The 25,378-nt window shown below is 44.9% G+C and overlaps 2 protein-coding genes across 2 annotated transcripts; one reads left to right on the top strand and one right to left on the bottom strand.

Moving 5' to 3' along the window:
- On the top strand, positions 1 to 3,971 carry GJD4 (gap junction protein delta 4). Its single transcript, XM_066559181.1, has 2 exons — positions 1 to 64; positions 2,785 to 3,971. Exons 1-2 carry the CDS (start codon positions 1 to 3, stop codon positions 3,969 to 3,971), a joined length of 1,251 nt encoding a protein of 416 aa, XP_066415278.1.
- Positions 3,972 to 21,825: 17,854 nt separating this feature from the next.
- On the bottom strand, positions 21,826 to 24,635 carry FZD8 (frizzled class receptor 8). Its single transcript, XM_066551403.1, has one exon. It carries the CDS (start codon positions 24,479 to 24,481, stop codon positions 22,472 to 22,474), a length of 2,010 nt encoding a protein of 669 aa, XP_066407500.1. The 5' UTR covers positions 24,482 to 24,635; the 3' UTR covers positions 21,826 to 22,471.
- Positions 24,636 to 25,378: the final 743 nt, after the last annotated feature.

Here is a 25,378-nt window from a genome sequence, read left to right as displayed (position 1 = left end):
ATGGAGCACTGGGACTCACTGGGATTTTTGATAGTCACACTCAACTATAATGTGACTATTGTAGGTAAGTACTTTAAAAGAGCTCTCCTCTTTCTTTGGCTGCTTCATATCCTGACGCCACCCAACTGCCCTACTGACAATCAACTTTAATTTCAGGCTGTGGTTCTGTGACCTGTACAGTAAGTTGTTTCCTTGATACCTGATAGAATAGATTAATGTATTTATTTTCTTGTTAAACAGATTACTTTTTCTTTGATAGTTTTTTCCTGAACATTGCATAAAATATTCTGGCAAGGTTTTCACATTTGGGTCTTGATGACAGGGCTCCTTGTCAGCTGAGAGAAGGGATCATGGTAAAAAAACACAGAAGTAATGCTGAACTTATACTGCCTAAAGTGGATGGTAGAATGTATGCAGTAGCTTTAGTAACAAATTAAAAAAGTTAAAGAAGAGGACAGAAGACCCACTCTCTTTTACAGGAGGAAGTTTGTGTTTACTACCATTGTGGTTAATTATTGCTTTTCATTCTTTATTTTTGTAAACAAATAAGGATTATATGCATTTAAAAAAAAGTCAAACCCAAACAAAATGCCATTGTCTTTTCCTTAGCTAGCTGTTTGCTGTGGTTTTTTTTCACCTATGTAATTTAAAGAAGATTCTGTTCCTCTTTCATGGGCTACTTTGAACAAAGTGTGAGCCAGAGGAAAACTTTCAGGCGCCCTTTAAAGACTCTTTGCCTGCAGCAGTTGCTGTAGTTTATGCTGTGCACTGCAGGGAGCATCCAGCTGAGCCCCAGCAGGGCTGCTGGAGAGGTTTGTTCTTGTGTGTTAAATCAAGATTGGGTCTTTAGGGACAGGGATGCATGGAGGGGTTATCTCTCAAATGTATGTCACACTAAACTACTTCCTAAGGAGCCATTGATTTTTCTTAAGCAGTACTCCCCGTTGTACATGTTCAAATTAAAAATTGATAGTGAAATAGCATGTAGTATTTTGAGCCTAATTAACTAATGAGCTTCAAACACTTTGAGGTCCTCGCAGGGAAAAAAATGTTACCAAGGGATGAAACGTGGTTTGCTAAAGATGACAGATTCTGTAGAGCTTGTGTTTCCTATTGACCCACTGTCAAAAAGTGAGTAACAGTACAGGCTGCCAGCAAACACAGGCAGCTGGAAACACAGCAAAACCACCACTACAACCCAGGTGATTAAAGATAAAATGGAAAGGCTTCAATTTATTTATGGTTGGATAATATATTATTTTGCCAGAAGCAGCAGTTTCTCTGATGATCTCTCACCAACCTTAGATATTCTTCACATTTTTTCACTACAGAGTGCAGTTTTACTGTTCTAGCCCATAATCAGTCTAGTGGCCACAAATGGTTTTTAGAGGGCACTTGAGCTGTATGTTCAGTACAGTAACAGGTATCACACAATGTTGTGGAAATATTTGAATATTTTAAATTCACACCAACTACTGGGAAATAGTCTTATGAGAAATATAGAAGAAAATGCTCCAAGGCAACACCCATAAATATTTTTATAGTTTATAGAAAAATGCTTTGTGACATGTTTTTTTAAAAGCCTTTATTGTGTGTATTGGTGCTATTTTACAGATTGCACACAAAACCTTATGTGCATGTGAGATGTGCATTCACTATTAATGACTTGAGCTTTTCAGTATGTTTCTCAGCCATTAAATCTGTATAATATACTTCTTTAGTCACTGAGTCTTGCTCTTTCTCTACTTGTGTTTATAATTCATGTCTTAGAAATACTTTAAAGCAGAATTAATCTTATAATTCTTTAATTCTGTTTTTTCCCCCTCTTTTTGTTTTCAAAGAGGTTTTTTCCTCTTTTTTTTGTAGGGGATTATTAAATTACTTTTTCAAAACTATATAGGGAATTGGTGATGGGATTCAAAAGGCAATGTGAGAAGTTCAAATGCTAAACTGAACTCCAGATGCTGAATATGTGTTTGTACAGAATGCATTTTCAACTTTTGACAACAGAATGGTTATATCTTTAAGCCTTCCCATCCTGACCAGAAAAAGGTTTTAGAATTTCATAGAATCATAGAGTAGTTTGAGAGAAGGGAACTTTATGTTGGAGAAAACTGCTCACAGAGGCGAACAAAGGTCAGAAATCATGGCCAAGATGGGGCAACCAGAGAAGCAACAGAGAGAAATGTCTGGGGTGCATAAATGTACATTTGTAGAACACTTTGCATAAATTTGCTAATAATAAAAATAATAACTAATTGATAGCTTGCTAGTAAATACCATTCTAAACACGACAAAGATTTTGTTGGCCAAAGTAAACTTTACATACAAGGTCATGGCCCAGACCAAGAACAAATACTATGTCATGGAGCAATCTTTTCTGTCTAGATGAGTCTCATACTGTGTTACCTGAACTTGAATTTTGTCCTGTTGTTGAAATAGGACAATATTCAGGTGCAGGAACTCAACAACAAGGAAAAATTGTGAGTGAGGTGGATTATTTAGTCAGTTTTGATCTCTTTTTATCAGAGTGTTTTCATTAGGTTTCTGTTGGCATTGCTTATTCTGTGTTTGGCTCCTACATTGTTGAGTCTAGATGAAGATTATGGAATATGTAAGCTACACATTTTCACTGGATTTTCAGTCACAGTCAAGAAAAAAAAAAAAAAGGAGCTAGTAAATGGGGAGATTATTTCTTCAAATGCCTCATGTATAGAAAGAGCATCAGTGCATGACCTGCCTTCCTTCTCAGGATCTGACTCTCTGACCTTTCCTTCTCTTTAGGGAAGCTCTGGCTGGTGCTGATGATCCTGCTGCGCCTGGCAGTGGTGGTGTTAGCAGGGTACCCCCTGTACCAGGATGAGCAGGAGCGCTTTGTGTGCAACACCCTGCAGCCAGGGTGCTCCAACGTTTGCTATGACTTGTTCTCCCCCGTGTCTCACTTTAGGTTCTGGCTCATTCAGACTGTGTCTATCCTGCTGCCCTATGCTGCATTCAGCATTTATGTTTTGCACAAGGTGGCTGTGCACATTGTCAGAATGCGCTGTCTGGTGCACGGGTGCAAGACGAACAAGGGTTTATCAAGCCCCGAAGATGTGAAGCAGCTCTGTAGAAGTGCAGTTGTCAATAGAGTAGATTGTGGTACAGACAACCTAAGTGTCCTTAATTTTTCAGGGGCATATACCATTCATCTTTTTGTTAGGACCCTACTTGAGGTTGCCTTTGCAGCTGTGCAATACTTTCTTTTTGGATTTTTTGTTCCTGACCGCTTTTCGTGCTACCACTCACCCTGCACAAGCACTGTTGACTGCTACATCTCCAGGCCCACTGAGAAATCCATCATGATGATTTTCATCTGGGGGGTCAGCAGTCTGTCCTTCCTGCTCAGCCTTGCTGATCTTGTCTGTGCTCTTCGGAGAACGACAGCAAGGAACCAAAAGAACAAGCAGCTGGCAAACCTCTGCACAGACAAGGAGTGCAGGATACACCTTCCCCCAGTCCAGCACAGTAGCTCCTCTCCACCTCAAAATGAGGATGGCCCAGCAGCCAACAGCTGTCAGATCAGTGATGGCTCCTGCTCACTGCTCCCTGGCGAGGAAGAAGAGGCTGTTCTTCATCCTGGAGGTGTCTCCCAGCAAAGTGCCAGCACTAACCTCAGCAGCAGCAGCAATAATTGCTGTGTGCCAGGAGACCTTGCTGTTAAGCAGCAGAGCACTGAAGAGCCCTGGTGTGCCAGCGACCACCAAGGAACTCCCTGCACCCAAGTGAGACCCAGACTTCAGCAAGACTTCATTAAAGATACTGCCCTGGCTTTGAGATCTCAGATGGAGTCTCCCCTTGGAGTTTCTTCCTCTGTTGTTCAGAGCAAGCTTTTAGGGTTCTACCCTTCAGCTGAGCTAAAAAGCCCTGATGAACAATCAAATTATAGCAGCTCTAGCTGCCTGAGGTCAAAAAAGTCCGAATGGGTATAGAAGCCAGAGTGAGCACTGTATTGTGACCTTGGCAGGGCAAATCATTGCATCACTGAAGAGGCTTCAGGGAGTTTCAGCTGAATCCCTTGGCTGTGGTCATGCTGCAGAGACACTCAACTCCATTGGAGAAGAAGCAAAAACTTGGGATAAGACTTTCAAGGTTATTACATTAAGGGACATGTTCTTTAGAAAATGTGACATCTTTATGGTTTTCTGCATGTAGATGGTTTAAAAAGGCTGTGGACTGTCACTGATGTGATCAACTTGTTTACTCTAACCTAGTTTTATTGCACAAGATTGAGCTTAGCAAAGATAGGTTGTCTACTCTCAGAAGCCTAATTTATCTCCTCATACAAAATTCTCAAAGCCCACTCTAAGACAGGATATCCAAGAAGAAGACTAGACAGTGAATAAAATGAAAACACTTGTTTTGTAGCAAAGTGTTAATTAAAAACCCCTGGATCTCATTACTTGAAGGCAATACCCCTCTCCCAGCTAGCAGTGCCAGGGCAGTTCCTTTCTCTGACACTGATGCCAGCTGCAATCTGATCACACCTGAGATATTCAACTGTAACACCTTCCACTACCTAGAGAGGCCTAAAGGAAAGCCAGAGAGGGACTTTCTACAAGGGCATGTAGTGATAGGACAAGGAGAAATTGCTTCAAACTGAAACAGGGTAGGTTTAGACTAGATGCAAAGAAAAAATTTATTTGATAGTGGCAAGTCAGTGGAAGAGTTTGCCCAGAGAAGCTGTGGATGTCCTGGATGTCCCACAACAGGAGGTGTTCAAGGTCAGGTTGGATGCATCTTTGAGCACCCTGGTTTCATGGAAAGTGTCTCTGCATATGGCAGAGATGGTGGAACTAAATGATCTTTAATGTCCCTTCCAACCTAAACCATTCTATGAACTACAACAACCTCCAAAACAGAGTGGCTGCATCCACATCAGCTGTTGGGCATGGTCCTGTGCTTGGGAATTTCCCAGGAGACAGCAAGGAGGTGTGAGCCAGAAGAGTGTCAGGGAGTGCTCCAGCAGCTTGACAGGGAGTGAGCAGCAATGCTCGTGCTCTGCTGCACTGACACCTCCACGGGGTGTTACTTCTCAGCCTTAAATAGTCACACAGGGCTCTCAGGAGTTGGGAATGAGTTTCAGGAGCTGGGAATGAGTCACCTGACCTGCTCTGGGGGTCTCTAAAGGTAAGATGAGTCACTTTCTAGATACACCTATTTCTCCCACAATATGATTATCTCAGACCTGGGTTTAGGGAAAATGGTTTCTACCCTGAAAGAAGGATATAGTGGCAATGTCTATATCAAAGTGCTCACCCTCTTTGTCTGACAGACTTATAATGCTAATAATTTGAAAACATGTCTAAATTGAGTGAATCACAGAAGCTTTTATTACAATTACACTTTGTGCCTTCCCTCAGTGTTAATTCTGTCACATTTGCATAAGCGTGGTCCAGCACCAGAGCACAGCAGTGCGTGAGATGAATTTTCTTTTAGCTACAAGTCAGTGGGGTTTGAAGGTTGCACATATCTGCAGATCACCAGTGGGAGTGGATGTGGAGGATCAGGTACCCAGAGAAATGTGCTGGTGGTAGTGTCTTATAAAACAAATTATCCTGGGGGTGTCAAGAACTGGTGTTTGTAGATCCTGCTTGGTGCTATGATGCAGTTTAGAGCAGGCACAGAACAAGGTTCTGGAATAACTCAAGGGCTGGCTCCCATGGGCAGGGCATGTAGGGACAACAGCTTTCACAGTTTACCTTTTCTCTCCTGTGGGTGCAGGAGTCTGCAAGACAGGCTCATCTCACCTGTGTATTATTTCTCACATGTATAAGGTAAAGATTAGCGATTATCCCTTCCCTTCTGCATTCTCCCAAAATTAGGTGGCTTAATAGGTAGACAGAACTGCTCTTTGGGTCAGGAACCAGAGTACTTTGGGATCCTGAGGTAGGCTGTGGGCATTTTTAATTACTACCTTCTAAGTAAGGTTTTCCTCTCCATTAGATCTGTTTGTTTCTTTTATTGTGCATGCTTGTTGTGTGATTTGTCATTTCCAGGGTAGAAGCAGCATTAATTATTAAACTTATCATAGGCAGAAAAACATTAAATATTTAAACTTCTCGTCCTCCAAAGCCTCTTTAATGGGGTCTGTGCTGATTACACATGCCATGACAAAACATTGCAACAATGAAACCTTTTATGATTCATCGCATCTTCTCAAATGTGAGAAGGAATGCAAGGAGCAAATGTGGATTCAGCCTATTGCACACATCCCAGAGCATGAGATACAAATAGGGTAGGAAAAATAATAAATGCCTTCTGGCTGGACACAGTTTCATTTTTTCTCTCTGGTTAGACATTTTTTAATGGCTGAAGAGTCTCGTTTGAAATTGGAAAGATCCTCTTGGTGTTTGAAATGGAAAGGGAAATTAGTGGATGTCTTCGTTCGTCTGCAGAGACCGTGGCCTTTGACTTGTGCTGCATCTCTGCAAACCTGGCTGATTTTGGGACTTGTGGCTCAATTGGAGCATAATTCACAGTCAGTGTAACAAGCACTTGATGTCTTTATAAAAACTGCATATTAAAAGAGAAAAATTTGGTATGGAATTTTCCCTGGGGAGTGAATAGAAACCTCTGGCATCAACAACCTGCTCCTAGGGCAATGACTCAGAGTCCTTTACTGCTATTTCTCCAAGTCACATTTATTAATTACAAAGATGCAGCAAAGTCAGCTGATTTGTCAGCAAGAGAATACCAAGGAAAGAAGTGTAAAGGAAGTTTGAACTGCTGTGAACTTCCAGAGCTCAATGAAATTAAAAGTGATGGTTGGGAGTGGGGAAGAGAAAGTAGCAAAATCCACAGTGGGGAGGAGAAAATAGCAAAAAAAGATCTGCTTGAAAAAAAAAAATCAGCTCAAATTTCTCCTTGTATTCAATATCACTGAATGTGGAGGTGCTGTAGACATGTCTAGATGTCTTAGAGTAAGAGAAGAACTGATAGATGTGAAGCAAAGAAGCAGCAAGGCTTTCTACTCTTAAAACAAAAATTTAATATTTTAAACTCATGTATTGGTTTTGTAAGTCCTTACAGAAATTATTGCATATTAAGAAAAATGTTACAAAAGGTTCTTATTATGTTTAAATAATTTCTTAACCTATCTACTTCAGAAAAGCATTTCAAAGATGGGTTGAAAGCACAATTCTCCTCAAACTGCCCTCAGGGAGCTTTGTCTTGTGCTCAAAGTGCAGGTGTCACTTGCACCCTGAGGTGGCTTTATGGAACAATACAGAAGATATATATATATATATATATATATGATATATATAGATAGATATATATATATACACACACATATATATACATTTCTCATCCGGCCTCATGTGGAGCTGACCATGAGATTATACAGAAAGAGCTGAGCTCCCTGGAAATAAAAGAGTTGGAACAGATCACAAAATCTAGGATAAAATAGTTTTCACATAAGGAGTGAAATTTTTATTGGAAAATTATAAAATATCTTTAAAATAGTTTTTTTTCTTAGTATCTTCAATTGCAATTCAATAGGAATTCTCTTGCTAAATAAGTATCTAGTAGGCTGCTGGAGGCACAGAATTTTCATGTTTTCTATGCAGCAAAATCAAGTATCACTGGAAGTTTCTGCAGTATGAACATGATTGAAAGAAAAAAACCATCAATTTTGTTGCCTCTAACTAAAATATATTTACGTTTTTCTCTAAACAAATATTTTTCACTTTTTTGTTTTGTTTTGTAATATATTTTAAAATACCAAAGTTAAAGCCAAACTAGTTTAGAAGCCAAGTTTCAGTCAGTTATAATCACTTTATCCTCTTCTTGCACTTTTTAGGTTGGGTCACTTTGATTTACTCTCAGCAGCATAACAGAAAGCTGTGACTCTCTCTTCTCTTGTGAAAGACATTGTAGATAGGTGTCTAGGGAATGTATAATTTCCTGTCAGCAGCACTTGTTCTCCATGAATATCTCAGTTCAGCCCAGAATAAGTATTAAATCTGAAGTTAGCAGTGTAGAGACATCCTCAATGTATTCTTTCAAGTTATTATCTGCCCTTACATGATACATCATTATTTCAATTAGCTTTCTGAAATAAATCCTTAAAGAGCATATTAATTGGGCATTATATTATTGTAATGTCCTGATTACAATGGAGAACAGATAAATTGTTACTGCTTGTAGTATTTTAGGACAATAAAGAAATACATCTCAAAAAATAGGACAGTGGAATAGTTCAAAAGGCTGTTCTTTAATTTCTGTCTTTTGATCTGCTTTTAATAGCCTGATGTACTCCACTGACAGAGAAGTAATTTTACAGCATAATGTCTTACATTGTAATTGAGTTGTTAAAATGTTCTGCACATTAGATGGTCACTGCTCACTCCTAGCATGAACTCTTGGCCTGTGGTACCCAGCAATGCCAGCTCTGAAAGATGATTTCACCAAGGCAGAAATCTGATCAGAATGTTCAAATTATCCAGTGTCCATGTAGATAGATTGCAATCACAATCTGCTTCACTAGCTTCTGATTTCTCCCACTTTACTGTCTGTTTCCTTCCATTTGGTTTGGCAGGCAGGAGGTCCCAGGCATCTCCACAGCTGGAATTTATTCACGGGAGTGCACACCCAGTGCTAAGTCTGAGAACATTTTTATAACCCTGTGCTGGTCCCACTGCAGTGGGAATGCCAGGAGGTGGAGAGCTGTCTCCAATTCAGTGTCTGCAGGTAACACTTTATGCTGTTTGTGGCTCCCTGTTATGCTGAGTGCTGGATTAGCTCTGAAAAGCTTTCACTGATGGACAATTTACTGAGTGAGGATGATGGGGCCTTTTGAGCCTGTTGTTAGAAACTGAGGTTTATATGTGGTGCTCTCAAGAACGATGGGGGATTTGGGCTCAGCAATCAGAGGTAATTTCCTTCATTTCTGGCTTTCCTATGTGAGTAACATCTATTTTGCCAGTGAGACTTTAGGCACCACAGCATTATCTGGCACTGAAAATGTTACTTTTAGAAAAGAAATAACAATAATGGAAATAAACAGGAGATTTTGACCTAGCAGAATAAAATTTTGAATTTTCCCCTGTGATGACTTGCCTTTTCCTTGCACTGAAGATAGGATTTTTTTTTTAAGAGAAGCCAGGATAAGATGCTTTCAGAGCCCCACTTGTCCTGACAAATTAAACACCCCCTTAGACACCCACTCCTTCTGCTCATTTCTCTGAGTCAGTGTGAGTGATTCTTGCTTCTGACAGACAATATACAGTGCAATGAGCTCTTTCTTTCTTGCACAAACTTTAAAGCTCTGTGCTATCTTTGGAGGTCTAGTGGAGATATTCAAAGGTAGGCAGATGAACAACTTGTGTGCACTGGCTAACAAATCCAAGCTTTTTTCTTCTTCAGCAAGCCTCTTTCTGAAGCATTTCTCTAAAACATAAATTAGGAATATCTGTAACACAGTTTACCAGTTGTGATGCATTGACAGATACCTGTTTGTCCAGGTTCACCAGAGACTTTCACATCCAGCTTGGTGACTTGATGGGACCTAATCTTGGAGTGACTGGAGAAAAGCACAGGATTTGCATTGCAGCCCCACTTTGGTCTCCCAGCAGTCACTCAGAACTGATCCATGGACTACCAACCTCTATGAAATTCACAAGGTGACTCAATATTAAGGAATGGTACAAACACAGACTTTTTGTTTTTTGTAATATAGATAGACAGATATGGTAACAATCCACGTCATGGGCTGAAGTTACATGAAACACAGAGCTACTTCAATTTAGAATAAATCAATCCTGATTTTCAGAGCTTATAGCAGTAGATTTTAGAATGTGCAGATAAATAGGAAATATTTTATTCAAATTACCCATATCTGAAAAATATATTCCATGACTTTTACATAGAAATATTGACAACCCCTTAGAACAGCAGTCTTACGTTCCCTATTTACTTAGCCCTTTGTACTTCAGCAAAAATCCTAAAAATAGTATGGTGGGGGAGAAGGAGTCAGGGGTTGATTAAAACATCCAAACAGTTGCTTTATTTATATACATGAAGTTCCTGAAATATTCCTACAAGGCTCATTTCCAGAAACAACTGGGTTCAGCACACTTTATCTCCTGAGAAGTTTTGCTACAAATTGAAAGCAAAGGCTTAAGCAAAACATTTAGGGTGTTTATTTCTGTTTACATGCTCATTGGTATCCATCGGTAATATTCTTGTTGTGTAGAACCTGGGATTCAGCCCACTAGAGCCTGGACACCAGGTCAGCTGAAACATAGTCCCACACTGCTTCTGACACCAAATTCTATACAATTCTGCCCTGATTTTGGAGTATGTGCAGATATTATAAGAATAGTCCAGCAGGGACACCAAAATACAACTTTCATGTCTCTCCAGTCCCTACAGAGCTGCCCTCTGCATCCCTCAGGCAGCCTGCAGGCCCTGCCAATACAGACTGAACACCTTGAACTCCAAGGACTTCTGCTGATAAATGAGAATTTAGTAGATCACTTGAAGCTGATCCCATCCTAGAGGGCTGCATTGAGAAACTGTGGCAAAGCTAAGGCCAGACAGGGCAGCTGTTTATTATGGTTGTGAGCACAAGTCTGTGACTGCGAAGTTAACTGCAGATAAATTTATTTGGACTGGAGAATCATCAGGATCTTCCTCAAAAATGGACTGTACAAAACATATCATGAGGGTGTGGGTGCCTCAGTCAGCACCTGACAAGAGCTCACCCACCATCTCAGGGAGCACTGAGCTCTCCTGGTGGAGTGTTCCCTGGAATTTCCATGTTAGTGTCCATGTTAGTGTTGGCAGGAATTAGTTTGTAAAAAGGAAGTGCTGGTGCCAGCTACTTCCCATTTTGCCAGTGCCTTTATATTCTCTCTACCTTGATGCCAGACTGGCTCTCATGGTGCAGAAGGCTGTGTTTGTCCAATGCACCAGCTGCACCCTGTGTCAGGCTGCCCCAGCTGCCAGCACACACCTCAAAAAGCAGCAAGGTGCAGTCTCCACCATCCACCCAGGAGCACCTTTTCCATAGTTTCCAAGATCTTTGGCAGTGTGTTTCCAAAAAATGAGGTGAGACTTGGTTGGCAGATTGTCTGCATCGCTGTATCTGACTGATCCAGCCCACCAGCAGCAGCCATGCAGCTACTGAAGAGGCAGGATCCTGGTATGAAGGGTGACACAGGAAAGGGGAAAATGGGATAAACATCATCTTCAGCTGCATGCAAAGCATTCCTTGCTGTTTCCCCCTCTTTGCCTGACTGGATCCATCTCCTTCTCCATGTTATGCTGGTATGCTGGGACAAGCTGAGCATCCTTGAGGCAAGGGAAGATGCCAACTGATGGCAAATCCACTTTGCAGAAAGGATTCCCTTGCTTCATCATGGCCTTGGCAGTCACTCTTACACTGGTGATGGTTTCTGTCTGTCCAGAATTGTCTCCTAGCATTCTTCATGTCTAACAGAGGTCAGGTGGTGACTTTGGGGAAGGTGGTTCCCATTTGTACCTGGGTACCTGGCAATTTAAAGGGAATGCCACCAGCACAGGTGGTAGTGGTGACATGTAATGCAGGTCACAGGAACTGAGGAAAAGCTGCTGTGCTTGCAGCCATGGGCTTTTTGCAGCTCTGAGGCTGGCTTAATTGACCAGACTTTTAACTGAGAGAAAAACCTTTGCAAAAGCTGCTTTAGACAGTCAATACAGACCTGTAGCCATGATATTTTGTGGAAAATCCTTTCCTTAGGATTTTTTCTCCTGAGAAGCTGAGAGGCCTCAGGAACAAAATGTAAACAATGGTTATCTGCTTCTGTGGAATGCAACAGGTGGATCTGGGATTGGTCTCATGTGGTTGTTTCTAATTAATGGCCAATCACAGTCAGCTGGCTCGGACTCTCTGTCCAAGACACAAGCCTTTGTTATTCATTCCTTTTCTATTCCTAGCTAGCCTTCTGATGAAATCCTTTCTTCTATTCTTTTAGTATAGTTTTAATATAATATATATCATAAAATAATAAATCAAGCCTTCTGAAACATGGAGTCAGATCCTCGTCTCTTCCCTCATCCTAAGACCCCTGCAAACACAATCACACAGAACAAGAAGCTTTACTGGCAGAAAACCTTACCAGAGAGAGGTCTGTGAACATGAGCATGTTTTTGGAAGCTCTGTTATATTGGTTTCCCCATTAGAATGGGTTTGCATTGTTAGGACTGTGCCAGCTGTGTGAGCTCTGGGGCAGGCAGCTGTCAGTTGTGCTTGGAGACTGCTCTCAAAGAACAGAGGGACCTTTGTCCTTCTCTTGAAGATTTATGTAGCATTTAGGTCCAAACTCCTGGTGGCATTAGTCTGAAGAGGTCTGTAGCTAGGAAGGCTTCACATTACCTTGGCTATTTTTCTTAACAAATACAAGAATTGTGGCTCCCTGTCAGTTCCCCCAAGCCCCAGTTAGTGCACACCAGGAGCCAGAGTCCCATCTGTCAAACGCCCACTGATGGACATGAGGATGGAGAACTTGTGGGTGTTTTTCTGAGAGTGAGTGCTTCCTCTTGGCTGCCAGTGCTGTGTAAAGATGGAAGATTTACAGCCCACAGATCTGGTGTGCATCCAAGTCTGGTCCCTGGCCCAGGCTGAACCCCTGCTGCCTTCCTTCTCCCCTCTGCCATAAGATATAGGAGAGCTGGTGTTGGCTTTTGGAGAGGGTAGGAGGCTTCCACACTAAATACCAGGGCTAGGACAGTTCTCAGACAATGCCTGAAAATGCCAGGCTCAGGTATAAGACCTTCATTCCTCATATTTTTTTGCTCTTTAGCAGTACTTAGCAAGCTGAGTTACCGAAGATTTTGTTTCAGGAAACATTAGGTTGAAGCCTGCTACAATTTTATTGGAACATATTTGCTGCTCTCTAGAGGAGCTCATGGAACTTGCATGATTTAAGGATATGTGGTCATGTACTTTAAGTGGTCCTAAAATTTGGATAAATGAAGAAAATTTCAAAAAAGAGGAAAACCGAAGTAAAAAATAGCCTCTCTAAAATGAAGCAACAGCAAAATAAAACTTAAAGTAAAGAATAGAGACGTTAACATACCACAAAGAGGTAGATGAAAGCACGTGAGGGGACTGCCAAAAGAGGTGATACTAAAATAACACCTTTTCAATAAATTTTGATGATACTGAACAAATTATTATTATACCAATCAAAGAATGTCAAGAATAACACCCCTCCCTCCAAATCCTTAGCAGACAAGGAGCAGAGTGCTTTTAAGGGGTCAAAGAGGTCAGAGCAATGAAATGGTTAAGAAGAAACCTCTCTACACAACAGTCAAAACTATACATTGTGCCAGCTTGTACAAAGACATGAGAGAGCCCAGCAAATAATGTTAAACTTGAGCAAACAGCAATTAAAGAACCCATCAGCAAGAAAATACTGAAATCTTGCAACAGAGATGATAGAAATAATCAGCAGCCTCTCTTGGGAGGGTTCAGCTCAAGGTTAAGACACCTACACTTTGTCACAGAGATGTGAGGTCGGGGTCAATAGTCCCACTACTCTTTGAGGAGATCTGGTCAAATCCAGGTCTGGGCTGCAATAAGTTGCCCACAAAAGTATCCCATGTTATTAGAGCTGCCAGAGGGTAACTGAGATAGTCACCTGTGTCTTTCAGACATGACAGAAAATTACAGGAGACCCATGTCTCCTGTTTGGAGAGGCAAGGAGAGATTGGATAGGAATCTCCAGGATCACCTGGAGCCCCTGTCTGAGCAGCTGAGCCGAGGCCCACAAGTAACTTAGAGTCCAGATTCTGCTTCCATGACCTACTGATGACATTTCTAATGCTCTATTGACTTCAATAAGAGTTCATACAATGTCTTACCTTAAAAAAACCCCCTCTACTGAGATATCTACCTGCATTTACACGTCCTAGTCTTGAGCTGAACCTCAGCCTAAACATGGCACTTGGAAGGAGGGGTGTGGAGGGAGAAGGAGAAAAAAAATGTATGAAAATGTTGAGAAATATTTAGGCAGTGATAACAGGTAGAGGATGTTACCTTTCAACAATTATGATGCTGGTTTTTATTCAACAAAAGAGACACAGAAAGCTAAGTTGGGAGAACAGTATTGCTGCTGACCTGGAATAGCATATGATGCCAAACATTTTCACAGTATAATTATTTAGAAAGAGAGCACAAAAGGCAAAAATCACACTGAAATATATAAATGGTATGTGTGTATATATATATATAAAAATATAAATATACCATTTATATATTTCAAAAAGACATCTTGCAAGGCACCACCGCAACATCCCAAAATCTTCTAAAATGCAAAAAGAAAAATTGACACTAGAGTCTGACTTCCACAAGTACAGTCAATATGGCCACATGGTCACACACTGAGCTCTTTGAATTCTCATGTTTGCTGTAGCTAAAGACTTGGTTGAGAAAAGTGCATAAAAGAAGTGTTGCATTTCCAGAGGAATATGGTAGGAAATGTAAATACACAGCTGGAGCAATGCTTCTATGGAAACAAAAAAATTATCCAGTGTTGACAGAGACAGATGATCTCTTAGTATCAGAAAAACACAGTTGCATCAGAATCTGCCACTTCAGCCATTACTTCAAAAGACAAGACATTTAGAGGTAGACACATTTTATTTTAGGAGATTTTACATTAAAAATTTGTTCTGCCCAATGTTAGTGACCACTGACTGGAAACAAAAAATAGCAGGTGTTTCTTAAAAGCAGTGCTCTTACTTTTCTTGAAGACCAAATATAATATCACTTAATGTAAAACAACTTATCACTTTCCTTCCAAATTATCTATGTAACCTTATATTCACAAACTTCCATAATTTAGTTGAGATGAAGCCAACAGACAGTCTATAAAAGTTGCTGTATGTACATTATTTTCTTTCAGCTTTCACAGATTGTTCACTGTTCATTTTGGACCTTACAGAAAATTCTATCCAGAATAATTTTCCATTAACTTCTTCTAAGACAAGCAGAAATATAGAATTTTAAAAATATTCTTGTCTACTTTATTTTCCCAGAAGGAATTATATTTAAAAGCACTGTGTAAATTCATGGGTTAAACCCTAATTCAGAAAAGCACTCTTGCTCAGGAAAACATTTATGCATATGCTTACTTTAAGTATCTTATAAAATCTCACTGAAATCAATGGGACTTTGGCATGCACTTAAATAGCCCTTACCACCCTACATGCTTATGATCCACTTCTATTCAAGAAAGCAATCAAGCACAAGTTTCTAAATCAGGATCTAAAGGTATTCTGTGAAAACCATTTCTATTCCAAGCTCTACTAATAAATTAGGTTTTTTGTGATTTTGCTTTTTTTTTTCCATTAAGAATGTATAACGTGAATGTGCTTTGCTTCATTTTAAGCTGCAAAGGCCCATTTTATGTACTGCTTGTTAAATCAGATTCTAATGATTCTTTCCCTCATGCAAATCTTTCCTCTCATTCATGGATTGTATTTAAATTCTGCTCAGCTTGTATTCATGATGCCTTGTCAGTGATTTGCATTGCTCTGATGCATTTGCCCTGGTTGCACCCCTCACTCACTTTGGCTTGAGAACATAGAAGCCATAAATAACTCTTTAGCTGCTAAAAACAACACACACAATTCTTGTACACTAATGAGCTCGAGGATGGCAGCAATGAAGCTCCGTGTGGGTCTCCGTGGTTTCCTGATCTGGCTATTCCAAATGCCCTGCTCTGTGTCCTGGAAACTAAGATTTTACAACTTGTTATAGCAAAAATATTCCTTCCCTAGAGTTTTGCGAAAAAGTAACTTCAGTTTAAAACCCACAATGATAAATGTGCTTTCCACCCCACAGGTTTGGAGAGAGAAAGTCGTGCAGCTCCCTGCAGAGAGGCTGCAGCTCCGGATGGCAGCGATGTACAGAACACACAGTGCCCAAAGCTGCACGGTCTGCACGGGAAACATTGCCCCTTCCTTTCCTAAAATGTTTCATTCTGTTCCCTCCCTACATCTGGACAGAAAGCCAAAGCAAGTAATTTGTTTCCTAAGCCAGATGGCTACATTTTCTGATTTACATTGAAAGAGATCATTTAGATTTCAACCACTGAGAAATGATGAAGGTATCATGTCTCAAACACATTTTGAATAAATCTCTTCATAGCACGAAAACTATTATTTTTTTTATTTCAGAAGATGTGAAAATGGGACATTCTGGTAGTAAGTTTATTTTTGGAAAAAATCAAGTAGAAAAAAAAAATTGAGACTTCAAACTGAGACTTGAGATTTAATGCTTCTTTGTGAAGAATGTCACGTATAATTATCAATGACAGAAGTCTGGAGGAAAGAACTTCTAACTAATGCATTTAAAGCATACCTGAAAGCATCTAACAAGTCACACATAAGGCAAAACTAACGGGATAAGAACCCCTTTTTAATGCAACATATTAAAGAAGTTAGATAGTGTTCAAGAGAAATAACCCAGCTTTCTCCTTTATAATATATTAGGCATCTACAGGAACGTGGCCACATTTTTTCCAGCTAAATTTCTCTTTTCTTGCAAAGCTGGATTTTAGGAAAGAGCATCTTAGTTCTGCGCTCTCCCCTGTTCGTCGCAGGATGCTGAGCCCTGTCCCGAGGGTGCCCGCGGCGATGTGCGGGGCCAGGCAGCAGCGGCGCTCCCGTTTCCCCGCCGCGCTCCGCGGACAGGAGAGGCTGCGGGAAGGGCGGCAAAGCGGGAATCCCGCGGGAGCAGGAGCGGCGGAAGGCGCTGGAATTCCCGCTGTCCCCAGCGGAAGGCGCTGGAATTCCCGCTGTCCCCAGCGGAGGGCACTGCGGGATGGCGAGCGCTGGAGCCCCGGGCCCGCTGCTGCCGCTGCGCCCGCACGCCTCTGCCACCGCAGCCCCTGCCCCGTGCAGCTCCAGAATTGCTGTAAACCTTCTTTTCCCTACCTGCCTGCCGTAGGGAGTGGGAGGAATGAGGAATTTTGCTCCAGTACGAGCCAATTCAGCCCCAGCCCTGCGGCAGCCAGGGCCCGGTGGGGTCGGGAGCGCGGCGGGCAGAGCCGGGCTCGGGGCTGCGGCCGCGGGGGCTCTGCGGGACCCTGTGGGAGAAACTGCTCTGAAAATGGAGCTGGACTGAGCACACAGCAGAGTCAGGAAATCCAGGTTTTCCTCCTAGACCTGCATTGAGGTTTCATTAGCCTGGGTATTATTACTGCAATTTCTGCCTCGCAAGAAGAAATTTGACTATTAATTCACGAGTGAATGTAAAGTGTTTTGAGATGACAGATAAGAGACTAGTAGGAGTGAAGAAGTGTTATCTCAGCCTTCAAAAAGCTTGGTTCAGCATTTGACCTTAGGTACTAGTTTCTGGGGTGATTTGACTATCCTTAGTCACCTCAGATTATTGCTCCACATTTTCATACCAGACACTAGTTATTTCCATACCACCACAGCATTTATTATGTGTGATCCTTTCTGCTGAACTAGTGAAACTCATATACCTGATTACAGTAATGATGGGCAGTTGTAAAATTTAAATAAATACAGGTGTCTGAAGATTTCTAATTGAGTTCTCTTAAAGGGTGCCTAGAGCTCATCCTGACCACATGCAGGGAGCCTGCCTTGTTTAATGTTTTTTCTTTGGACTGACATTTCCAGATCTCTTTATTCTTCTTAGTCTCATCCTATTGTTTCCAGGGTGACCTTTGTTGCCCAGCCTCTTTAATTCTAGGCACAGATGTGCTGTCCTTCCATACCATGCAGTTTTGGTATGCAGGACAAAAAAAGAGGGAACATGGCCAGGAAGGAGAGAGATTGCTCTTCACTTCCTTCCCTGTTGGGCCAGAAGCTGCATTGGCCATGGTGTGTGGGAGTGGAAGTGTGTGCCTGGAGAAGCACAGGCTGTGTGGCTCTGGAATGGGGTGCAGGAGCAGGGCATGCTCCAGGCAGGTTGTAACAGGCACTCTGGAGACTGGCTGGGATTCCACAAGCTGGTTTGACTGGTCCACACTGAGCTTTCCTCCAGCATGATCTTGGCTGCAGGTGAGTTTTCACTCCAGGAGCATCTTTTGTAATTTTTCAATGTACATTATCACTAGGTCTCTCTCTTCCCTCACATTAGGTGACCTGTCTGTCCCAGGTAAAATGTCATGTTTTTATTGCTTAAGATGGTTACCTTACTGTGCAGGCTAGGTTTGGCTTTTGCACTGCATGTAGTGCTTGTGATGTAAGTGTGTTATGGGATCAAGAAGTGGTCTTGTACTGAATTTTCTATTTCAAAGTAGAGCTGGGGTTCTCCCAATGCCTTTCTTTCTCAGCTAGTGATTCCTTTTTAAATTTGGGCATTCTGCCTTATCTCCCAGTGCCAGTTTTCCTCCTTTTTTTGTAGAAAACTGTCATTGCTTTTTTCTACAAGCCACTTTCAGGTGTCTAGAGATGTGTCCTCCTGAGGGAACCTGGAAAAAGCCCAGGCTCTGAAGCTGGGGTGAAAACACTGTGGGTAGGGTGTGCACAGAGGCACCTCTGCCTCTAGATTTCCCACCCCACCTGGGACAGCTTTGAGCATTTTACAATGGTTTAAATATTGTGTAAGAAAGGAGGCTTAGACTGGCACACACGTTCTTTGTGTGCCAGTCTAAGCCTTCCCAGAAAGCCTGATCACATTTGTATTATTAAAATATACAAGAATTTCCTAATTCCTCCTTTTCTTGAAGCCCTTTTCCAACCAAAAGATTGATTACCAAAGTTTCAGGGACTTCCCCTGCTCAGGGAAAGCTTTGGAGCCCACTTCCAGCTAGCTCCCAGGGCTGTGCAGCAGGGCCCAGGGGATGTACTGTGTCCCTGCTGAGGCTCTGCAGCTCACCTGCTCTGCTGTGCCTCCTTTTAAGAGGCACACCAGAAGCTAGGCCAGCTCTCTGGGAGGCTGCAGGGTTTTTTTAGTTTTTGCAGCAGGATAAGAAATATCTGTAAGATTTCCTTTCTGAAGGAGGAGCATGTAAAGTAAGGAGGGGTCCTGGGAAAAAAAAAAAAAGGCAGGATTGGGAATAAAAATGTAAGAGAGCTCTTCAAAGGTATCTTGCTTATTAGAAAAGAAAAAAATCCCAAACCATGTTTTTGTGCTAACATGGTCACTCACCTGAGCAGAGCAGTTTGGCCTTTCTGTGGGAGGCTCTCAGTTGCCTTTATCCAGCCCCCCAAATGCTGCCATGCAAGTTGTGCCATGGGCCATATCAGTGACAGCAAAACTTCCCCTTACCTCTCCAGAACCAGTGGGTGCTGGCCTGCCCATGGATGAGCCTCTGCCAGCAGGGATGCTGTTGGCACTCCTGCTCTGCAGGCCAGGGCATGGGCCATGGGTCACCTTGGGCTGTTTTCAGTAGCTCTCTGGCAGATTTGCAGAGAAGGCAGTTTATCATCAGATCTTGAAAATTACCATGTCATTTCTATCACCTTACCAATACTTTTTGGATCTTCATAGAAAATTTAAAGTTTGATAAAGGGCATCCTAATAACGTGAAGTTCATTGTAGCTGTGGATTTTTATTTTTCATGCACTTAAATTTCTTGCTGGTGGTGTTTCTGATTGTTTTTCTTTATCTACAAATTTTATGCTGATTCACAAAAACCTGTACTTCTAAGTTAGCTTCTTTAGCTCCATTTCCCCAGGTTTGTGTTTCTAGTGGTTTTAATTTTACCTGATTTTCATTTGTTTAACCTTTGCATTATTACTCAGTCACTTCCAAAGCAGGCATCTTGTTTACCTGGCTAGCTCTGAGACCCCTCTGTTTTAGTTCACCTGTAGCCCCTCTTGGCTCATTCTGGAGGAGGTTAAGCCAAAGCACTACTTCTTTCTTTTACTAGAAATGCTTTTATCTCAGTGTGAGCAACCTGCACCAGCAGCCTGTGAGAGACCTATCTAAACAAATTCTCAGAGAGGAGTTGAGGCTGTACCTCTCCTCTGTCTTCCTTGCTGGAACCTGGTGGAGGAGAAGGAACTCAGATTTTTATCTGCAGAACTGATTGTGCTAGGTGGGTCTTCCCCAGCAGGAAAGGAAAGCTGACAGCTGGGAAAAGTGCCACGTTGATTTAACAACCTTGAAAAGAATGTTTCCAGTAATATAGAAAAATAGTATGGCCTTTTCAACTTACTGCTATGTCAATGTTCTGATGCTGGTCAGTTGGTGCATAAATAAGTACCATGTGTAAATCCCAGGGGAATTTCCTTTGCATTTAAGAAGTTAAAATTATTTTTCCCATCAAGTAGTTAGTTAGCATTTTAAATTACTCCTTTTCATGTTCCTGGCAACTTTGTAGAAGTGGGGTCTATTAAGTCAGGAGATCTTTGAAAGGGACACCAATAATCAAGTCAGTGCTCAATGAAACAAGGTTTTTCCCACAAATCATGACTGATATCTGTGTCATTAGGAGGGTAGCTGCCCATCTCTTATCATGATTGGCAGGTTAATAAGGGACCTGGGGCTATCTTTTCACTGCTAGCACACAACCTAACCAATTGCTTTTAAATGACTGCTAATTTGACAGAATATAAGCAGAATATGTAAAAATATCTGGAGTAATGTCTAATGCAGATTTTACTCCTGGTATTCTGAGATCTCTCATTTTAGAAAACAGATTAGAAAGTTAATAGATTTTAAAATTTTTTTGGACACTCAGTTTTTAAAGAAAATCTTGTAGTTGTTCTTTGGTTCAATTAGGACCAAAAGAGAAGGGAGTTTTGTAATGCAATTGTCCTGTAAAGGAAAATGTTTTAAATTGGGGAGATTATGTGAGCAGACCACCTGTAGGGCATTCATAGCTCTTTTCTATAATGCTCCAAGCCATGCCTTGCTGCCTGCAGTCTGGCTAACAATGCAGGGAAAAGCTGTTTAAAAGGCTGTTCTCCCTTTTCCCTCTGGTGTTCACTAACTGTTACAAGTCTTCCTCTTAAAATAAAAAAAAAAAAAGTCCCATGTCCCTTTAATTGAAGAACTTTAAGGCTCCATGGTGGCCAATTGGTCTGCAACAAGAGGAACCAGGCAGCAGGGAAAGAAACTTCAGACTATACATCACGTTTGGTGAAGAGAAAAGATCAAAGTTTTCCCAAACTCAAAAGAAACCAAGTTCCCTACAGATTAACCCTATTCATTTAGCTCCTCTTAAAGGAATGATGTTCTGAGCCACTGGGCAGACAGGTAAAAAGTTCAACAATTGCCAAAGCATTCTTCTGTTAATTCAACAGCCTTCTGCTCAAATAAATTAGCTTACTCCTGACAGAAGAACAATACCTTTTCTCTTGAAAAAGGACCATATTTGATATACAAAAGTTAAGATGTTAGTTTAATCTGTTAAGAAGAGATTGATCTAACAAATTTCAACTCACTGTTCCACCACAGTACATGAGCTATGAATTTAAAACATTAACCTTTTACACTTCAGTATGCATCCCAGGAAAGGCAGGTGCTTACAGAAGTGTAGACAACAGATATGAGAGGCGGGTGTGCACATTCCTAAAATAACACCCGTTTTAAAAGGATACTTAACATGCCACGGGAGATGACTCTTTTGTAAAGGCTCAAAGACATCATCATCTTTAAAAAAAGGAAAGAAGTATGGTAAAGCACCTCCCAGTTTTGGCAAACACTTTTTCAGAACAACTTGTTGAATGACTTGTTTTCTTGTGTCTACATATCTCACTTCTTTAACAGGTAATGACTGGAGAATGAATGTAGTTCATAGTTTATGGAACTACCTAAAGATACAGCAGCTGGAATAACCAGGGCAGGAGGAGAGGAAAAGCTTGAAAAAGTCATTTATCAAAAGTCATTTTATTGACAAAATAGAATACTCATATTTGCTCTTACAGGGGTAGCCTCTAAATTTTTACAAAAAAATTTACAGACTGTATAGCTTTGGATATATACATATTTTACACATCTGTACAAGGTAACAAATAATTATATAAATACATCCTTTAATGTAGGAAACCCGTATTTAGCTGGGGTGTATAATTAAGACATTTTTTGATTCAGTCAATATTGTAAGGCATTTGCCTGGTCATCCACATCCCAAAAACCTGCAGTCCCCAGCAGACTCCCACCTCAGGACAGGGTAGGGGGGGAGGAAGACCCTCTCTCCCATGAGTAAAGAGCTGCTGTTAGTCCAGAGTGATTCAGAAGCTGCTGTGCCTTGCCCTCTGCAAGACACGAGTGAGCCTCTACCCTCCTCTGCCAGCAAAATAATAAGCTGGCTCCTTGAAGTACATGCTCCCTGCATTTGAATGGAGGGGAAGGAGGAGGGGGTTGGAGCCTGGGGCCTCTGCCAGCTGCATTGTTCTATACAAGCTGTGGCTAATAAGGACCATTAGGGGTTCATTAATGGCACCAAACAGTGAGGAGGCATTTTAGGCAGGCCAGTGTCCCTCATTCCCTAACCTTTGGCCTCTTTCCCCCTCCTCACACTTGAGACAGGGGCATCTGCTTGGGATAGGAGACGGAGCTGGCGGTGCCTGATCTCCACGTCAGGCCGGTGCTGACATCGCTGTAGAGTGAGCCACCACCTCCGGCCCCGAGTCCTCCTGCCGTGGTGATGACTGCCTGTCCACCTGCCCCTGCCCCTGCGCCCCCAGCCACGGCAGCGCCTTTGCTGGCCCAGCAGCAGCGAGTGCAGAGGGCCCTCCAGGATTCCAGGGTCTTGCCGGACCAGACCCAGACACCAGAAGTGATGCCCACCACCAGGCACATGAAGTACTTGAGCATGAAGACGGCATAGTCGGGGCGGCGGGCCTGGTCGGGCTGCTGGTCTCGCAGGCAGGGGCAGTTGTGCGTGGCCTCCCAGCGGGGCCGGTTGTGCTGCTCGTAGAAGAGGCAGGCGACCACGCTGGCAGCCGGCACGGTGTAGAGCACGGTGAAGAGGCCCAGGCGGATCATCAGCTTCTCCAGCTTGTGGGTCTTGGTGGGGCCACCCTGCTGCTTGATGACGCTGCGGATACGGAAGAGCGAGACGAAGCCGGCGAGCAGGAACATGGAACCGATGGCCAAGTAGATGAGCAGAGGTGCCAGCACGAAGCCCCGTAAGTTCTCCAGGCTCTGGTTGCCCACGTAGCAGATGCCGGCCACGGGGTCCCCGTCCACAGAACTGAGGGCCAGCACAGCGATGGACTTGACGCTGGGGAGCAGCCAGGCGGCCAGGTGGAAATACTGCGCGTAGCCGGCGATGGCCTCGTTGCCCCACTTCATGCCTGCCGCCAGGAACCAGGTGAGGGAGAGGATGACCCACCAGATGGAGCTGGCCATGCCGAAGAAGTAGACGAGCAGGAAGACCACGGTGCACAGCGCCGGGCCAGTGCTCTCGTACCGCACGTGCTCGGCCACCGCCAGCTCCGGCTGCAGCTCGGCCGCGCCGCCCGCCGCGCCGCGCCCCCCCGCCCCCGCCGCCGCGCCGCCGCCGGCCCCCGCCGCCCCGGCCCCCGCGCCGCCCGCGCCCGCCCCGCCGCTGCACGCCACCTTCTCGTGCCCCGCCACCAGCCGCACCAGGTAGCCGAGGGACACGAAGAGGTAGCAGGCGGCCAGGAAGATGATGGGGCGCTCGGGGTACTTGAAGCGCTCCATGTCGATGAGGAAGGTGGAGACGGTGGCGAAGGTGGAGAGGAAGCAGAGCACGGACCAGAGCCCGATCCAGAAGGCGGTGAAGGCGCGCTCGTCGGGGCTGAAGTAGGGGTTGTGGCAGGGCAGGGCGCAGTTGGCGATCTGCCCCGTCTTGACGCGGTTGTAGAGCGGGTGCCGCTCGCTGGACACCGACACCATGGGTGCCCGGCACTGGCAGCCCGGCTCGCAGGGAGGCGGCGGCCGCGGCTTGCGCGGAGCCTCGGCCGGCGGGGCGACGGCGGCGGGGGGCGCCTTGGCGGGGGTGCCGGGCTTGGAGCCGCGGAGCGGGGGCTTGGCGGGCGGCGGCGCGGCCGTGGTGAGGTCCGTGCGGTTGTAGTCCATACAGAGCGTGTCCGGGCTGCCCTGCTCGGGGAGGCGGTCGCAGCGCATCCTGTCGGGCCAGGCGAAGCCGTACTGGCGCATGAGCGGGGCGCAGCCGGCCTTGGCCCGCTCGCAGACGCTGCGGCAGGGCGGCAGCGGCTTCTTGTAGTCCTCCAGGCAGATGGGGGTGTACATGCTGCAGAGGAAGAAGCGCAGGTCGCTGGAGCACTGGATCTCCACCAGCGGCCAGAACTGGTGCACCTCCAGCCCGGCCTCGTCCTGCGTGTCGTGGTTGAACTGGTTGGGCATGTAGGTGTAGTTGTAGCCGATGCCCTTGCAGAGGGGCACGGTGATCTCCTGGCACGACAGCTCCTTCGCCGAGGAGGAGGAGGAGGACGACGCGGCGGCTGCGGCCGAGGCGGCGGCGCAGCCGGCGCGCTGCAGTAGGGACAGGGCGGCGAGCAGCGAGGTGATTTCCAACAGGTAACTCCACTCCATGCTCGGCGACGCGCGGGCGGCGGCCCCGGCTCCTCTCCCGTCCCGCTCAGCAGCCGCGGGGAGCGCGGCGCCACAGCACCCCCCCGCCCCGGCTACCCCCGGGGGGGCGGAGGGCGGCCCCCTCCGTGCCGGTCGCAGGTGAGCGGTCTCGCAGCTCCCGCCGGACTCCGTCGTCCGCGGGCACCCGGTGACGGGGAGCCCCCGCTCGGCGCCGGAGGATGGGGGTCGGCTCACGGGAGGCCCCTCAGCCGCCGTCGCATCGCTCCCCGCGGGGTCGGTTTCGCAGGGGGAGGCGCGGCTCCTCTCGCCGCTGCTCCAGCACCGGCCGGGCACGGGGCGGCGGCGGCAGAGAAGTTTCGCCGTCAGCCCCCGGGCGGCGCGGTGAAGAAGGCTGAGGCGTCCCGGGAACCAGGCGGTGCCGGGCTCCCACCGCCCCGAGCGAACGGGCAGCGACAGGGCCGGAGATGGGGCGGCTGGAGCGGCTCCTTCTGCCGCCCGCCCGGGCGCAGGGCTCCGCGGGTGACTGCCAGCCAGCTGGTCCTCGCCCTGCGCTGGGTCCCTCTCCGGCTCCCGGGCGCCCTGGCCGCGATCGCACCACCTGAGCCGCGGGTCGAGCGCGGCAGCACCTCCGCCAACTTCTCGCTCTCCGGCCCCGGCAGCGGCGCTCCGGCCACCGCGCTCTCATGAATATTTATAGCGAGCGCCGCCAGACCCCGCCCCCGCCGCCTCGTCCGCCTATCAGCCGCGCTCGGGCGGGACGCGGGGGGCGGGCCTCGGGGCTCCTTAAGGTGGCGCCGGTGCCGGACTGTGGCCGCGGTGGGTGTTGCTGGGTCGCAGTGGCTGCGGGGACGTGGCGGTGTTTGCTCGGCCCCCGCCCGTGCGGAGACGCGCGGCTCT

This window comes from Molothrus aeneus, chromosome 1, assembly GCF_037042795.1.
Source record: "Molothrus aeneus isolate 106 chromosome 1, BPBGC_Maene_1.0, whole genome shotgun sequence".
NCBI classification, from domain to species: domain Eukaryota; kingdom Metazoa; phylum Chordata; class Aves; order Passeriformes; family Icteridae; genus Molothrus; species Molothrus aeneus.
Note: the sequence above shows the minus strand (reverse complement) of the source record. Positions and strands in the feature narration are given on the sequence as shown.

Excerpts from the sequence above, each read along its gene's own strand:
- GJD4 (XM_066559181.1), top strand. The coding sequence starts at position 1 with ATGGAGCACTGGGACTCACTGGGATTTTTGATAGTCACACTCAACTAT. Across the intron at positions 65-2,784 it reads CTATAATGTGACTATTGTAG|GGAAGCTCTGGCTGGTGCTG; the intron begins GTAAGTACTTTA and ends CCTTCTCTTTAG.
- FZD8 (XM_066551403.1), bottom strand. The coding sequence starts at position 24,481 with ATGGAGTGGAGTTACCTGTTGGAAATCACCTCGCTGCTCGCCGCCCTG.